This window comes from Aptenodytes forsteri, unplaced genomic scaffold (assembly GCF_000699145.1).
Source record: "Aptenodytes forsteri isolate BGI_AS27 unplaced genomic scaffold, ASM69914v1 Scaffold136, whole genome shotgun sequence".
In the NCBI taxonomy this organism is placed as follows: Eukaryota; Metazoa; Chordata; class Aves; order Sphenisciformes; family Spheniscidae; genus Aptenodytes; species Aptenodytes forsteri.
Window position 1 is genome coordinate 3,120,978 of NW_008796111.1, and position 17,711 is coordinate 3,138,688.

Sequence of the window (17,711 nt, forward strand, 5' to 3'; positions counted from 1 at the left end):
GAGTGATGGCATTTTTTTTTTCCTGCTGTGCAGAAAACATGTTTCTTTAATCTGCCACAGAAAAGAGTGGAAATTAGGAGGAGCTTCAGAAAAGAGCTGGAAGCAATTAGTCGTGTTATTTTACTGTGACTTAATTACCGTAACATTCAAATTGACAAAGAAAACATGGATGCTACAGGAGGGGTTTGCTGCTAGATTTGAAAGGGAAGACGACTGCATTAGAATGGACATGATGTGTTATAATTAACCTGTTTATTATTACTGAGTTATACATTTAATAATCTATTTACTTAGGATGCACTGGAGCATATGACATGTATTAAGAACTCACAGCAATGCACAAAATTAAACTGTCCTCAGATGCAAGCAGAACTCGCTGCACATCCACCATGGCCCGTGTGGGTCAGGGCCAGCACAAGCTTGTGTGAGCCCAGATAAGCCCTCTGCAGCTCTCTGTTCTCCACTGGCCCTGAAGCAAGAAGAGGGAACAGGGAAAATTATATCAACAGGAAGAACATAAAATAAGAACGGCCACACGGGGTCAGCTCAAAGGTCTTTCTAGCTGAAAATGCATCTCTGGTTTTTCTTCAGCTTGTGTAAATCACCTTTTGCTGGCGATTTCAATGGAGAGGGGAGGTGATAAGTTTAACAGAAGCCATAAACAGAAATCTAGGGAAGAGTAAGAACACAACAAGCCAAGGTGATAGCTGACTGCGCTCCCATCCTGCAACTATTTGCTCCGTAGGAACTCCTGAAGTAAAATAAAGGGAGAAGGGGCGGGTGAGAGCTGAACCAGACACAGCCGTGTCCCCATCTCTCTTCAGGCATTCTAGCGTAGTGATAATAGTGATAGTCATAAAAGAGAGTATCTGTGCCCATTATCTCAGGGATCAGTTCGTGTGCAATTATAGCTGTGCTTCGTGAGAGGATGGCTACTTGGAGACGCAGAACAGCTGATACAGATGTTTTACTTGCAGCTGCTCTATGCACAGGTTACTGACGCTGGAAGATGTAGTCATCCTCCTTCTCCAAAGGACTGTGCTCAGTGCTCTTTGGAGCACCTCCGAAATCAGCTAGCTGGTGAGGTTTTACTGAACGTGCTATTAGATTTTTTGCACAACTAGTTTTCTATAGGTTTTTTTGTGTGGCTGACTTGCTTTTACTGTCTCTAGTTCAAGAGCCACATTCTGCAGCCATTTGCACTTTATGTCAACGGGAAGTCTGTGCTCAGGGGTGCTGGCAGAAGCCGGCTCCAGTGTTTCATAAAATAACATCTCGGTCCTTTCAGCAGCTTGTCATTTTCCTGTTTTGTTTAATTCCTGTAACTGTCTTCATATGAAACCCTGAAGCTGCAATGTACATTTTGGTTTTCTGTTACAATGCTTGTTTTTGTAGTGGGAAATGTAATCCTTCAAATGCCTGGGTTTAAGAGGATGCAAATCAGCTTGCTAGCACAATGCTTCGGGAACGTTTCTTTTATGCAAAATCCAGCTAGATAAATGAGGGGAGGAGGGAGAGGCAAAAGGGATTGTTTGCTTCTATAAACAACAAGAATTAATTATGTTCAGTAAATGACAGATGGGTTAAGATCAAAATCTGAATCTTTCTCAATGTGGGTGAAATCTACACTCCTATCTCCGAGTTGCATCAAAACCCGCTGCACAGCCTGTCCGGTGCCATGGGGCAATGACAGGGCGCGATGACAAGAGCTGTGACTTGCGGCTGTCCCGGCAGAGAGCGCTAGGGCAAAAAAAACGCCGCCCCCCGCCCCCCCCCGCCGGCCCCGGCGGGATGCGAAATACCTCCGCTATGAATCTGAAGTGTCTCTGGACCACATCTGCTCCATCAGGGAAACACCAGCCTACCGCCGACCCTGCTGCAGGGCAGAAAAAAGGGTTATTGCTTCCAGGTGCTCCCACCAGCCTGAGCTGCTGTAGGAAATGGGACCAAACTGAGTCCTGGCTTAATGCAACCGACCGTAGAAAAGAGTGAAATGCATTTGAAAGCTCACAGGGAGCAGAAAAACTCCATGATACAAAGGCATTTCTCTGATGGTGACGTCCTAGTACTTGGCACTCAACAGCTGCGTGTATGCTTATATACATCTTAATTCTAAACTTCTCGGAAGGCACCTTTGCTGTCCCAATTCCAGCCATGCACAGAGTGTGCTCTAAGCGCAGGAGGGGAAAACCGAGGGCACATGCAGCTCATGCCACTGTTCACTTGCACAGTCAGGAAGATTGTGATAATCAGAGAATAGGTGAAATCAAGGAATTACTTTCCCCCCACCCCCCAAGCATTTGGGGAGATGATCTCTCCTTGTTTGTCCCCAAATAAGCATCGTGGCCAAGGATTCTCAAAAGAAAATCACTGTTCTCCAGCCCCTGTTCCCAGCTCTACTAGAGAACAACCGGGTGATCTGAGAAAAGTCACTCTGCCTCTGCTTCATTCTCCCTCCTTCCCCCCTGCTGTTACAGGGGGGTTTGGCAGTCAATTATTTCACATTTTCAAACCTTTTTTGAAAGCAAGTGATAGAAGTGCAAATTCTTATTATTGCTCTTGAAGAGCTTTTTGCAAAGATGCTTGTTAATGAGCTTGCTTAATAAGCTTTCTTAAATCTATATCCTGTATACAGCTGTATATAGATAGAGCAATGCCTAAAATATGTCTGGATTGCACACACATATGCCTAGGAAAAGGAAGGCTGATTAACGCACATCTTTTTCGGTTATTACTGTGCAAGTATTTATTCCTTTTTCCTTGGAAATTGGAGAGATAAAAGATCCATTCTGGAATAAAATAATTCTGTGCATATGTGCTAGATGGTTTTGTTTATGAGACTGAAGTATGTGAGTGTGTGTATGTGAGACAGATGGTGTGTCTGTTTGTGAAAGATATGATGCGTGGATGAATGTGTGTAAAAATACAGGTTTCTCAAGAGCTATTCTTTCCTTTTTTTTTTTTTTTTTTTTGAAGAAAAGACAAAATAACAAATGCCTGCTTGGTACGTTATTTCACCGTGTCATGCTCTTTGTCAATATGACAGAGGAGTATTCCTGCAGAAGGCGAAGCTGCCCCAGAAAGTGAAGGGTGCTGCCCCTAGGGTTTCGAGCTGGGCATGGTGAATTCTCTTCAAGTTTTCAAAGTCCTGGAAAGTTTTGATAAGCAAATACTTTCTGGGCTCTGCTTCTCTATTGGCTGTTTCTTCACCGCCAGATTTTGACACAAATAATCTGATTGAAAAATCAGGGAGGGGAACAGGGGCAAAAAAACAGAGAGAGAAAAAAGGAGAAGTATCTATTTCAGCAGACTGCGACTAAGTGAAAAAGTGGAAGAAGAGTCCAGAGAGAAGACGACGTCTCGCTTGTCTGGGGAGATTTCAAGGCGAATCCAGTAAAGCAAAGTCCCCCAAACAGGTGATTTATTTATTCTTTTAATCACTTTTAATTTCATTGTTTTTCTCATTTCTCTGATATGTTTTTCTAACCTTTTTCTTCTTCTTGGCTTGTGTTTGTAAATATGTAACATGTTCCACTGCATAAGTCACTTGTCCTGAGGATTCCTTCATGATAATGGTTCAATTAAATGAGTCAAACCTTTTAAAATTATATACCATATACCTACTTCACTCTCACATGTGAAAATGGTAATAGTAGAACAAAATATAAAAGATGTGACAGTGGTCTCAGATACCTGTGTCCCAGCAAGCTCCGTGCAGCAGGAACAGTTTCCAGATGTAGACTTTTGTACTTCAGCATTGAGGAGAGGGCGTACTGTATTTTTCCTTTTAACTGTTCTTTTACTGGGCCAGACCTTTACATTCAGAAAACAGCACACCTCTGCTGACATCAATTAATCTATGCCAATTTTGCTGGATGAGAATTCAGTCTCTCCTGTTCAGGATTTTTGCTCCAAATCTATCTTTTATTTTATTATTTTTCCATCCTTTCTAAGTATATGCTGATTAGTGTAACAATTTTTAGCATATGGAATTAGCTATTTATAGACGCTGCTCATATACCACCAGATTGATTCAATACTTTAAGCAGGAAAACAAATGATTTGCAAGTTCACACAGCAAGTGCATCTATACGTTAAGGGGATATAGAATTTGTTAGATTGCACTATATAAATCTATTTATCCATGGAAGCCTAAGGCAAAGTTTGCTAAAGCCAGTGGCATTCCCATCATCACTAGGAGCTAAATGAGGTTTCTAAAGAACAAATGCTGCAATTATATTCTCAACATTTTTTCTAGATACTACAGATGTACAAGCATTTCCCTTTCACTTCTTGGACAAAATTTCCACCATAATTTGCTACCCCTGCCATAATGTCCATTTGCCCAGTCTTAGCACAGGAATTGAAAATGTTCTGCTCATTTTTCCACTAAAAAAGCAGCATTCAAATTACTTGCCCCAAGTACATTCGACTAGTGAAGACGTGATTAATTTTGTTGTAAAGAACTGAAATTCTTTTTGAATATGACTTTATATTTAAAGAGTCAGGAGTCCATAAAACCTCTTATTTTATTTGGGCTCTTAAGAATTTCAGACACCGGTTATGTTCTGGTTTGTGCTTTTTTCTTCAAAAATTTAGTCTTCCGAAAGACAAACTATTCTTTATTTTTGGTAGCTTCACTTTTGCCGGAAAGAACACAAAAAAGCAATATTAAGATTTAAATATAAATTAAGCAATGGGAAGGAAATAAGCCTCTTTTAGCCTAAAACTTTGTACAGTCATCAGCTTATATGAAGACATATATCAATTTTAAGTTAAAATTAAGTATTTCCGCTGAGTGTGGTGGGAAAAAGGGTTTCATCTCTACAATTAACCTTGTAAATTTGAAAACAGGATTACCTGAATTTAGAGGAAAATGAAAGCCAGCTTTAGAAAAGAACTTAAGCTGCAAATTGGGTTCCTGATTCAGCGTGGCACAATCCTGCAAACACCTGTTCCCAAACACGGTGTTCCGTGTTATGAAGCGTCTCGCTGAAGGAACCAGAGGGAACAGCTCCACAATCTAATTCAGTGAGAATATGAATTTCTTCTAAATTATATCAAAGGGCCCAATCCTGTATTTTTGGGTACTGGGCTTCACGAGGAGCACAGGATCAAGTGAAATTAGGATCCTGAAGTCAGAAACCACCCCCTAAAAAAAACCCCCTTTTAATTTGGTTCTTGCACAATCTCCAGTGTTTCAGTATTACATTACAGTTTTACATGTGATACTCTGCAAAATCACCAGAGAGCATCACTGAGGATGAAGGAACTTTGAGTTTGAAGATTGAAGGGGAACACGCGAATGCTGGGTCCACTTTCAGATCTGACTGGGGATTTTATAATTGGTAAAAGAAGCCCTTCTAAGGTGCTTCAAGTTAGGTACCCAAAATAATGAAGCAGTTTTTTTTCCCTTGGGTCCTTTTGGCTGTCTTTTCCTCAGGGCAGATTACTACAACGTTATTGTACAGCTACATGAACGGCAAACAAATAAGAATGTCAATTCTAGCCGGCTCCTGATTTTATATTCTGTATTGAATCCAAAAAATGCCGCAACACTTGCATTTTGGGTAGGCACTCCTGCCCAAGCAATGAACTCCCTTTTGCACTTGGCAGTCAAGGTAGAAACTGCTGCCACAGGGCCTGGCAAGAACAGACTCCATAAAAATAGAGTTTAATTTTTAGCAAAAGGTTGAAGCTAAATTCTGTCGGAAGCTTCGATGACTTTTAGACGTAGCGGGGTCTGTCGTTGATAGCACTGCTTTCCCTGTGAAATATAGTTAGCCATTAGTAGCAGCTGATCACTCGCTGCTGATAATCTTGAGTTTCAAGGAGAGATAGTATTTTTTCTCTCACAATCTGTGCTTCTAGCTTTCCTCTAACCCGGCTGTGTGAATCACAAAGACAGCCCAATGCAGTTGTTAATTAACTATGCTTTGGGCTCCCAGTTCCTGTTTTCTCTGTAAAATGGGGTGGGGGAAGGTAACTTCCTTTTGTAACGTTCAGTAGTGCATTAAAGATCGTTGTGCTCAATAGAGGCCCTTATCAGCAGTCGAGATACTGGACCAAATTTGACTTTTACATTGCTGGGACAAACACATCCAGAAAAATCTCGTTGATTCATGTGCATCTACTTTCAACCGCCATCAGAAAAGAGGGGCTGTACTTGGTGCCTTCGTGTATTTAGCGTATGGGTACTACCATAAAACACTGCAAGACTGCTTATGCCACCCATCTCCAGTCCTCTAATTTACCTGGCTAAGCCGTCCGGCTAATGCCTTGGGGTCATCTAGCCGGTGGGCAGAGTGACTCTTCCAGCAGGCGCTGCTGGGCGCATGCTTTCACCCTGCGTTCAGAGTTAGCCGCTGCCAGAGCCTCTTCCTCCACTGTGTAGGAAGCCCAGGGCAATTAGCTGGTTAATTCAGGCAGAGAAATCAGACGTCTAAAGCTTGCTGGTATGAATACCCTCCATTGTGGACACAGTCATGCCCCACCACATGGGAAAATCCCTTTGACATGAGTGGAAATTCCATTTACAGAGAGTTTGTGGCAGCACTTTAACTTGGGGCACGTCTATATTGCAGAATGCAGCTCCACGCACAGATACCCCATCTGGGACTGAGCGAGAGCAGTGAGACCCTCTGAGCTAAGCACTTCTGCTAGGATGCGAGGTGCACAGGCTAAGCAGAGCACGCTGCTGGAAGGGCTATGCCCATCGCAGAACACACCTGTGTTTGTACTGAGCCGGAGGTATTTCTGTGCACGCAGCCTTTCGCCAGGCAGAGATACACTGTACGATACTTAGAAAGAACCTCATTAGGGACTTACAGAAGAGTAAATACAGCAATGTGCTTCAGCGTCCCTTCCCTCAAGGGCATACTTACGGTTCATTCTCAGTACTGTTTTGTCCTCTTTCTAAAATTAAATTAACAAATCTACTCTTGGCCTCTGTTTTCTCTTATTCATCTCAAGTTGCATGCAAATTTCTTGGAAAAAGATGAAGAAAAACAAGTGAGTCATTTCAGAAGAAAAAATGGCTAGAGACACCAAGAGTTATCCCTGAAGTCATAGAACAGTGGGAATCCTGGACCAGATTTAAAAAGACAGCTATAACTGCATTTCCAAAGGCAGCTGGGCTGGTGAGCACCTGACTCTCGCCGACAACAGTGGGTTTGGCAATCCACCTGTCCACAGCCGACCTCGCTGTGTGAATCCCACAGTACATGTACCTGCAGCCGTAGACACCTCTGTAAATCTGGCCCTCGGGCCTTTAAACAGAACAACCACTGGGCTATGTAATTATATTTAGCATGTAGGGGTAGCGCGGGCACTTCCCTAGGGAGCAGGCCTTTTCCATCCCTGGCTGCTTGGGATTCCAGGAGCCCACACTGCTCTGTCCTGACTTACACAGACGTTTCAGGTCATTCCTACTTAACAGGAGCAAACTTTGTTCTTTTTTTTTTTTAGTAAGTAGGCTACACTTCAACTGCTCTCAGGAAAAACATGAAACTTAGTAATGCACTTTCCCATCAACAGAGAGCCAGGGCTTACTGCTGACTTTTCTTCTGAAATATAGCAAGATTTGCTTTTAGTGCTACTATCCTGAACAATTACAAAGGAAAATGCAAATACGTATGCAAATAAGGCACCAGCTGATATTGCCGTACACAGCATCGAGCCTGTTGTCATACTGCCTACATAAGAACAGTTACTAGCCATGGGGAGCGGGCACAGGGCGGGCTGGGTTCTGGATAGTAAAGATAACAGTTGCATTGCAAGAGAATTTTATATGATTAAATTTCAGCATTTTATGTTTGTTCCTAACCCGTCATTTCAACGGTGTGTGATATGTGAGTCAGATCCAAAAGGTAACCTCTCTCACCCAGCACTTCTGCTCTGCCTCTGTTTGACTGTTGTTTGTCAGCCAGAATACAAAATACTCAAGCTACAGCCAACGAGAGGAAACCCACCACACATCATGGCTGCAGGGATTTTCTACTGCGTCTCTCCTATTACCGATGTTGTTTCTATAATTATTATTTGTGTAGCAATTGCACAGAGGAGCCCATGTCATGGCTTGGGACCGCGCTCTTCTAGGTGCGGTACAAACACTAAGACAGACCCTTTCTCAAAGGGGTGGTCTCCAACCCGTGGTCCCCACTGCGTTCTCTCAGGGAGGGTAAGGTCAGAGATGCACTGTGTCCTGCAGCCAGAGCAGAGAGCTACAAGAGAGAGATTCTGGGTTCTGATGTATCTTTGCCACAGAAACAGTTTTGGTCTGTAACACAGCACTCAATTTAAGCATGCCTCTATTTCTCCACCTACAATATAAAGACAGCAGTAATCCTTTGCTTTAACCCAGGGGTAGATTATGAACTGTAATTTTTATGGGGTATACCGTAATCTGCAATCCCATCTTCAATCTGCAGTCCCATCTCTACATTCAGTGGCAGGGACTACCTGGCAGTAAGTTATTCTGCTTAGCCCCCTCCACAGCTATGTATTTTCCCCAGAGTTGAGATCCATCAAGCACCTAAACCCAAGCAAGCACTCCCTGCTCTTCAACTGGGTGGAGGGACCTTTGAGGTGACCTCTGTGTCTCCCCAGGAGAAGGGTTTTAATTCTCATCACTGCTGCATACAGAGCTGATGTGCTGGGGAACAAATGAGAAATTGCCCCCCGATCCACAGAGATTTACCTGCCGTTATTCTGTGTTTCTGCCCAGGCAGTGAATGGAAAATGCCACGTTCCTTTTTGGTGAAGAGCAAAAAGGCTCATACCTATCATCAACACCGCTGTGTGGAAGATGACCTGCCTATACTCACGTGGGATCCAATAACCTCTCCCTTCACTGGTAAGTCAATCCATCCACTGGGCTTGTAAGAATACACCAAGGCAAATCAATAATTGAGTAGGCAAGCTAAGGAAGTAGGATGAGTGAGCTAAAGAACAACTAAGGGCTTCCACATGGGGATGTCAGTCTAAGGACAAACTGATCCCCCACTGTGTGCCCTCTTTCTCTAAGCCAAATCCACACTGTCCCACTGAAACCGAATTTAGATCCTCCCTTTGTTTCCTGCTGGGTTGCTGGGGAGATTTGAGATACAAGATTGCTGTTTGGAGTCGGTCACTTTTGGGAAAGATGGCCAACTTCAGGCAACTAATAGTTGGAAAAAGAGCTCGCACTTGGTTGTCAGTCTTCTACAAACTCACAGCTCCGCCACCTCGATCTCCAGCTTGCCGTGTTCACTGTCCACATTCTCTCTGGACCTGCATCTTCTCTACCTCAGTGTGTTACCACCTCCTCCCGATGATTTGCAAGGAAGGTTACAGCTAGAGTGAGAGATACCAGTGACACCCTAACACTGACTGTGAAAGGAGTCCTACACACTCACAAGTGAAGGGCTGGCTGCTCTATGCTATATTAACACAAACCAACGCTGCTTCTGACTGTGCCTGCTGTCCTCCCTCTGCTCCTGTTGGTGCTGTCCCACAGCCACCCCTGCAGTGGCAGGGCCAGGGCAGTTATCTTCTTCCTTCAGGCACCATTCAAATTTTCTTTATTCAAATCTAGGATCAACTTACCCTTTGTTCTAGCCCTGGCTATCAAATTAGAGTCCAGCCCTATGATAAGTTTGGTAAAAAAGAAAGGAGGTGACATTCTAAGTTCAATTCCTGCCGTCATCCTTTGGCCATTTGTTGTGTCCCTCTGTCCAAACCAGAGGGTTTGGACAACAGATGAATACTGTCCTTCAGCAGGCCAGTCCCATCTCCAGCAGAAAGGAGGCACATGTATTGAACCTCTGTCCGTTTTAGATTCTTACTATAAAGTCTACTTCTAACAAGTGCTGGTTGGTCTCTTTAAGGGCTGCGACAAACATGGAGAAATGGGAGTGTGGGCAGGAGGAGATGAGGCTCTGTGGTCACCTTTGCAACTGCGTAAGCGGTTACCTCCCCTCTCTGCTTCCCTGCTTGGCTGTCCATAAATTCAGGTTAACAATACAAACTCTCTTAGGAGAGGGGTGGGGAGGTTAATAAGTTAGTGATTGTTAGTTACCCACACAAATGAAAATGGTTTTAAATAGGGAAATGATTCTTACAAACGTGGCCTTCTAGGGTTAATTTTCTCTAACTATATAGGGTATCAAGTGTCCTATCATTTCTTCCTGCCCCCCTCTACCTTGCCTATCTCATCCTGCTTGGAATTTCCCTTTGTCAGCAATGGACAGACCTTGATTGCTGTGCTGATTGCACCACTCTGCACTTATTCAGGGAATTGAGCATGGGCTCACGTATCCAAGCATGAGTTCACACATAAGTACAAACCCCACCTTAATAGACTCTTCTCTTAACAGCTAGAATAAACTAACTGTGACTCTACTGCGTAATTACAGCCATAGGAGACAAGACACCAGAGGACATCAAGAAACAGGACCTAGAATGCGTGGTTCCAAAACAAGAAAAGGACCCATCTGAACTGAAAGAAGAAAGTGTCCCTGTCCAGTACCTGAGCAGGATGCTGCCAGGCCCTTCAGCTCAAGGTCTGCTACCCAAGACCACAATTGCAAAAGAGGTCAGGGCTGGGCTGGCTTATGGAGCCCCTACGACTGGGTCCAGATTTTCAGTAAATGGCAGCTCTTATTTTGACATCAGTAGTCAAACTTGTCCCAGGCAGACCTCATCAAGAGCATTCTGTATTTCCCTTTACGATTCTGGTCTAGATCAGCATCTCCCTGAAGGATGACGCTATGATTCCCAATGAGTGAGCCTCCAAATCTCAAGGACTAATGCAATTCCATGCTCTGTGGGTCAAGACAGGTGGCCACGTGATACTTGTTCAAACACCACATGAAGCAGGGCTAGTAGGGGGGTTAATATTCCCTTAGCATTCCCTCTCCCCTAAAATTTCCTCAGGCTGAAATCAAAGTCGTAATAGGAACTCTGTATGGGGATCAGGATTTGAATCAAAGAAGGGGGAGTTACCAACTGCAACTCCCAAGGTCAGGCAGGACATGAAATGGGGGGATGGTACCTGGGGAGCTTTTTTACTAGTGCCGAGCTGCAGGCAACAGCATGACACTCACTTCTCCCTCTCCTTTGCAAACTTAGAGATGACCATTCCAGGTCTGCAGATCAAAGACTGCATTAACACGACAAGCGCCTCTACCTTCTACAAAACCGGCTTTTCTTGGGATGCTTTCCATTTGCCATACAGCTACCGACAGATGTCTTCCACCATGCAGTCAGCCCTCTTGGAGCACCCAGTTAGCCTGTATGGAAGCCACCTCCTGCCAAGCGCTGAGCCCCCTCTGGATTACAGCATGCATTACTCCTCGGACATGGAGACCTACCACTGTGTGAAGTGCAACAAGGTGTGTCACAGCAGAACCTCGGGGATGGGGAGGGCCTGGAGTGATTTTCATTGCATACATCAGTGTTTCACTGGGTTACACCAAAGTGCAATGCATGCGGCTCAAAATGGGTATCTACTTGTTCCATCAGTGTTACTGGGTTACACCAAAGTGCAATGCATGCGGCTCAAAATGGGTATCTGCTTGTTCTCCTGTGGGGACAAGGGCGCTAGGAATGATGCAGTTTCACATGGCCCATGGGAGGGAAGAATCAAAAAAAGAGAAGGAATTGAAAACAGAGATGGAGACACAGCTGCCTCATGTCAAAAAGTCACTGGCGTTTTGTTTTGCAGGTATTCTCCACTCCCCATGGACTGGAGGTCCATGTCCGAAGGTCTCATAGTGGGACCCGTCCCTTTGCTTGTGAAGTGTGTGGCAAAACCTTTGGACACGCTGTAAGCCTGGAGCAGCACACCAATATTCACTCCCAGGTGGCTCCTCGGACATGGAGACCTACCACTGTGTGAAGTGCAACAAGGTGTGTCACAGCAGAACCTCGGGGATGGGGAGGGCCTGGAGTGATTTTCATTGCATACATCAGTGTTTCACTGGGTTACACCAAAGTGCAATGCATGCGGCTCAAAATGGGTATCTACTTGTTCTCCTGACTGGGGACAAGGGCGCTAGGAATGATGCAGTTTCACATGGCCCATGGGAGGGAAGAATCAAATAAAGAGAAGGAATTGAAAACAGAGATGGAGACACAGCTGCCTCATGTCAAAAAGTCACTGGCGTTTTGTTTTGCAGGTATTCTCCACTCCCCATGGACTGGAGGTCCATGTCCGAAGGTCTCATAGTGGGACCCGTCCCTTTGCTTGTGAAGTGTGTGGCAAAACCTTTGGACACGCTGTAAGCCTGGAGCAGCACACCAATATTCACTCCCAGGTGGGTAGCATGTTTCCAGAGAACCAGCTCTCCAGAGCTCATGAGTGCTTGGACCTTAGCTGTTGCTTACTCCATTATAAAGGAAGTGACATTTCCTAGGTTACAAACGTGATGGCTTTCTTGTAGCACCCAATGACAATGATAGCAGCTCTGAAGACCATAGATCATAGATCTTGGTCTCACAAATCTCAGACTGCCCTTGAGAATTCCTTGGATGGGAGGGGAGGATCGTTGCTACTGGTTCTTTTGTGCCTTGCCTCCTCCTAAAGGGCACAGGAGTTTGGATCACAAGATGTAATCCCTTTCCATAAGTAACCCTCCCCACATTCTCTTTGTACTGCACCTAACATATCAGTCCATGAGCTGAGGAAATTTGCTTATCAAATCTACTGTTCTCAACGCTCTTAACACTCTTCAAGCTCTGTCACGTCTTGCAGCCACAGACATCCCATGATTTTCTTTCCCTAACAGGAAAGAAGTTTTGAGTGCAAGATGTGTGGGAAGACATTCAAGCGTTCTTCCACCCTCTCCACTCATCTACTGATCCATTCAGACACACGGCCCTATCCCTGCCAATACTGCGGCAAGCGCTTCCACCAGAAGTCGGACATGAAGAAACACACTTACATCCACACCGGTGAGAAACAAAATATTCCCAATAAGCAAATGCAAATTAGAGTCCATCATGTTGGTACACATACATAATGCCCAGACACAGAGGTACTGGACTGGGGATAAGTGTCCAGAGGCAATGGAAACTCATTCTACCCTGTGCAGTAAGACAGCAGAAGGTCTAAGCATCACTGAGAGGCACGTCCTCCTCTGTGTGGCAGGGAGGTGGTTATTGACCAGCCTCCGGTGCATGTCATGGTTGTACCCAGCCCTGGATGCAGACGGCGTGGGCCACACAGCTGGGGAGGACTGCCTCTGGTTCTTCTCACCCTCTGGTGCTGCGTCAGAGTGCAGACGCATTAGCAGGCCAGCTGGGCTGGCAGCACCCTGTTGCCCAAGCATAGCCAGTCAGGTCTGAGTCTGCTAAAGGGCATTTCTACCCCCCTTCTCTCATCTGTCAAAGTGTTTCTTACCATTTTCTCTGCCCTGCAGGGGAGAAGCCCCACAAATGCCAGGTATGCGGCAAAGCCTTCAGCCAGAGCTCCAACCTCATCACTCACAGCCGCAAGCACACCGGCTTCAAGCCCTTCAGCTGTGAGCTCTGTGCCAAGGGCTTCCAGCGCAAGGTGGATCTACGGAGGCACCGAGAGACCCAACACAGTCTCAAGTGAGGGATGGCTCCAGGTCTTTGCTGGAGCTCCCACTGCCAGCGCATGCTCCAGGGAAGAAGACTCTCCCCAGCATCTCCGTCCAGCATGGGGCTGCCCACCTCATAAAGCTCGTATAGCTTCCTATGTTCCCCTGGGGACTGGCAAAGTCATGTCATTGGCTTTGATATTCTGGCACCCCAGGGCCTTGCACATCCCAGTAGGTGACACAGAAACATGTGGGACCTCTCACTTTTCAATTACAACAGGTACCAGCCCAGATCTGACATCACCTGCTCAAGTGCCAATCCAGAGGAATTCCTCCAAGGTCACTATTACTCTGGATTTACACCCCATGCAGAATTCGGTTCATCAGACTGACCAGCAGTGAGGTGGGAACTCTTGGACTAGTGGCAGCAACAGTCTGTGCCAAGCTAGTGCCATAACCATGTTCTGCTTTGATGGTTAGGAAGATAAGGCTGGGGCATGCAAATAGATTGCATTCAGTGAGCTGTGTTCAACCTGGACAGGGCTTCTGCAGAGACTTGCCCAGGTCATAAATTCTGGCAACAGACACCTAAAGTCATTTTCTTTCAGCAGAGCATTTACTGTGATCAAATGACAAGTTAACTGTGTTGTATTTTTAGCTTGGAGTGGGAGGAAAATACTGAAAAAACAGCTCCTATCCCTAGCTGATAACAGGGGGTCTCTAAATGCATTCCTCATATGCACCATACTGCAAAGATCCCTGGGTTAGTGGCAGCAAAGCGAGCTCGAGGAAGAGCCATGCCACAGCACTAGGCGTAAGCTAATAAGCCCCATGTCTCAGTACCATGCAAGAGAGACCGGCTGCTCTTGGAATCCGGGCTGGTATGTCCCACAGTATTTCACTGCATGCTGGACATAACGGCTTAGAGCCGTCCTGGGCAATCCTGTGTCGCTGCATGGCCAGGAATGGCCCTTGGATATCGATGTCAAGGGCCAGAGTTCTGCTTTCCAGCCGCTCTCTTAAAGGAGGAAGTGCCCTAGCCTGTACACATTGCCATAGTATGCGAGTACCTTACAAATATTATACAAACAGAGCAGTGGTATTTCCTCCTCCTTCTTCCAGGTCTAGGGGTTGAAGCAAAGCACTGGAACAAGTAAAGAGCCAGTTCCCCTCCAAGCTCTATGTTCTCACTATATAACCTTTGGCAAGTCACTGCACTGGGCTTTTATTTCTCCACCCCTCCTGGTGATGTGGAGTCATTCACTCAGGTTTGTGGAGTCCCTAGAGTTCTTAACAGGAGGAACAAAGTATTATTATAGCATTAAAAAGACAAGTGCTTTCAGTTAAGAAGGGCATTGTAGCAGCACACAGCCCACTCCGTAACTACATCCCTGAACGCATAGACTTGGACGATGACACCAGTGAGAAGTAGCCTAGAGGACGGGCTGTGGCACTAGCCATTTCACTCTGAATGCTTATGAAGCAAGGCTGCCATCATGGGCAAAGAAGAAACAGACCAAGTGGAAAATTCATTTATTGCCAGGAGAGAAGAGGTCTGTCCTGCCCTCCGTTAAATGCTGTAAATCCAAAGCCATTCTCCTGACTAAGACCTAAAATGTACTTGCCCCTGTTTTATGCTGTGCCTAAGCTGTTAGTCATTAATATGCATTCTGGAAGCTCAAAACAGAGTCTGTACTCCTGGCTTTACTTATACACTGTAAATATGTATTTATACTTATTCTAATGTATATTTTTATTGCACTATACCAGTCAGTGACAACATGTACAGGCCTGCTGGGATTTATCTGATAAATCTGTTCCCTCTCAGTAGCTGGGCTAATACACTGTATTTCATGTTAAAAACATCCATTTCAAGAAAGGCTCATACTTGGCTCTGGAGATGCAGGCAGTGGGGATGGAGGGGAAAAGGAGAAGGGAAGGAGTACAGCATTGCTCCATACCGTTCGAGTGAAATAAAGATGGAAACTCACATGCAGAACAGGGCTCCCAAACTTAGACATGAAAGAAGACAAATTCAGCGAGCAGAGGCCTATTGACTGCAGAACAGCCATGAACAATGCTTAAAGCCTGGGGTCAGGGGACATTCATCTTCAGAGACAGATTTGTGCAGAGCCCCAGACAGGCAGCAAGTCAGCTCTCCAGAGCAAGAGGGCTGTGCAGCTACAACCACATCAGATGGCACGGGATCGTGTGCCCAGCAGACGGTGTTATCGAAGCCCCCGTTACAACTCTGCTGTCCTTCCCTGGGTCATGCCAGAACCTGGTCAGGGCAGGGACTCCAGGGGAGATGTATAACCTGTGACAGAACTGGGCTTAGGGAACTGGTCCCCAGGTACTGACTGTGACACCAGGCACACACACACGTGTGAACACTCTCACACATGTACGCATGCACAAACCTTACTCAGGGTAAAGTCATTTCAGCTTATTAAAGCTGCTGCCAGAAATGCAAACCGTGTTTGTTATTCCCCTTGTCATCCACAAACTTGCAAACAGAAATATTTAAAGAGCATGTCAGCGTCTGAACTGCTCAGGAGGTAATACCCTCCAGCCCCAAAACACACGGGCACACCAGCACAGCCTTCCCCATCTGTGTCCTGGGGACAGCAGGTGTGTCTGACTCATCTGAGGCTCCCCTGTTTTGGCCATTCCGGAGGGAAGTGCTGGCACACACTGATCGGCACCGTGGCAAGACTGCCTGTAAAACCACTCATAAAAACAAATCAGACAGCTGGTTCTTCTGAGCCTGCTGAACAAGGGCTACTGTATCCATTAGATTTCCATTCCTATCTTTGATTTCCATGGTACAGAGGAGGCATATCCTTCAACGGGCAGCTGGGGTCTTCTGTGCTTCTCCAGCCTGCTTTTCCCTTCTAACAAAGCACAGATCACCCCAGTCCAGTCTTTTATTTCCCCAGGACTCTAGGGCAGGCAGCTGCTTTCACCATTATTGTGGTTATAGCCCAGAGACTACTGAAGAGCAGTTACACCGGAGGAGACAGTGTCAGCCTTATCCTTATGTTTGTGAGGAGCGTGGCGAGCACATCCCCAGGAGATGCAAGGACTGCTTTAGATGGATGGGCAGCGAGTAGAGAAACACACTGGGGTGGCTTTAGGCAGCGTGCTGCTGCAGAGCCGCGCTCAGGAAAACATGTCTGTGGCCAAAGCAGCCTGGGGGGGCCAGGCTGACCCACTCCCACAGGCACTGGGAGCATATCTCCAGAAACACAGGCTGTGGATGGAGGCCAGCTGGCAAAGGCGCCAGTGAGACAGTACAGCCAGAGTCAGAAGGTGACCTGAGAAGGGAGGAAGAGGAGAGGGAATTAACTTGCAGAGTTTTCCACGAAGGCACTACAGTTTCTTCCCCTGGAGTAACAAGGTGCCACTTTCAGACAACCAGGTAACCACCACCTGCCTCCTTTCTCCCTGAGCCCCATCCTTCCTTTAGGTATATGGATGTCAGCAGCCCAGAGGAAAACTAGGCAGAGCCCCACAGCCCTTTGTTCGCTGCAATCCTTGATCAGGGAGAGCCGTCTCCTGAGGAGGAAGATGGAGGCACCGGAGCCTCAGGGGGTGACAGCAGCATTCTGCATGGTTCCCTGGGTTTTCCTCTGCACCTCCTGAAGCTCTGGAAATGCAGGTGAAGGAGCGAGGAAGGAAGCCGATCTGGCATTGCCCGAACCTTGCCGCACCAGGCTGGGGGAGAGCCTTCCACTCCCAACATGGCACCAGCCATGGGCAGGCCTGCTGCACGGAGCGGGCAAAGGGCTTCCCTGATCCTTGGAGCTACTGAACCACACAATGGGTACCCAAGGATGCTAAGCACCTGTCAGGATCAGGCCGTGGCTGTCACCAACTCCAAACACACCTGACCTTGCTCTCCAAACATGCAAATCCTCCCCAGTTCCGACCGCTCTGAAAACAACCCCTTTCCCACCATCTCCCCTTGCATCAGAAAACCCAAACCATTCTGGTTGGTCAATCAAGGAGACAGATAAAAAGCAAAATCTCAATTAATCTTTGTGGCTGAAGAAAGAGCTGATTGTTTTTGCCTCTTTCAGAGCCCACCCTGTATCCTGTAGTTCTCCACTCCTCTTCACACCTTCTTCCCTTTATTGCCAGGGAAAGAAAATCCTGGTCTTTGGG

At 46.2% G+C, this 17,711-nt stretch overlaps 1 protein-coding gene across 1 annotated transcript; it reads left to right on the forward strand.

Moving 5' to 3' along the window:
* The first annotated feature begins 3,295 nt into the window (after positions 1-3,295).
* On the forward strand, positions 3,296-16,001 carry GFI1B (growth factor independent 1B transcriptional repressor). The gene is made up of 7 exons (XM_009286961.2): positions 3,296-3,416; positions 8,726-8,854; positions 10,395-10,541; positions 11,110-11,372; positions 11,705-11,842; positions 12,768-12,933; positions 13,401-16,001. Exons 2-7 carry the CDS (start codon positions 8,740-8,742, stop codon positions 13,577-13,579), a joined length of 1,008 nt encoding a protein of 335 aa, XP_009285236.1. The 5' UTR covers positions 3,296-3,416; positions 8,726-8,739; the 3' UTR covers positions 13,580-16,001.
* Positions 16,002-17,711: the final 1,710 nt, after the last annotated feature.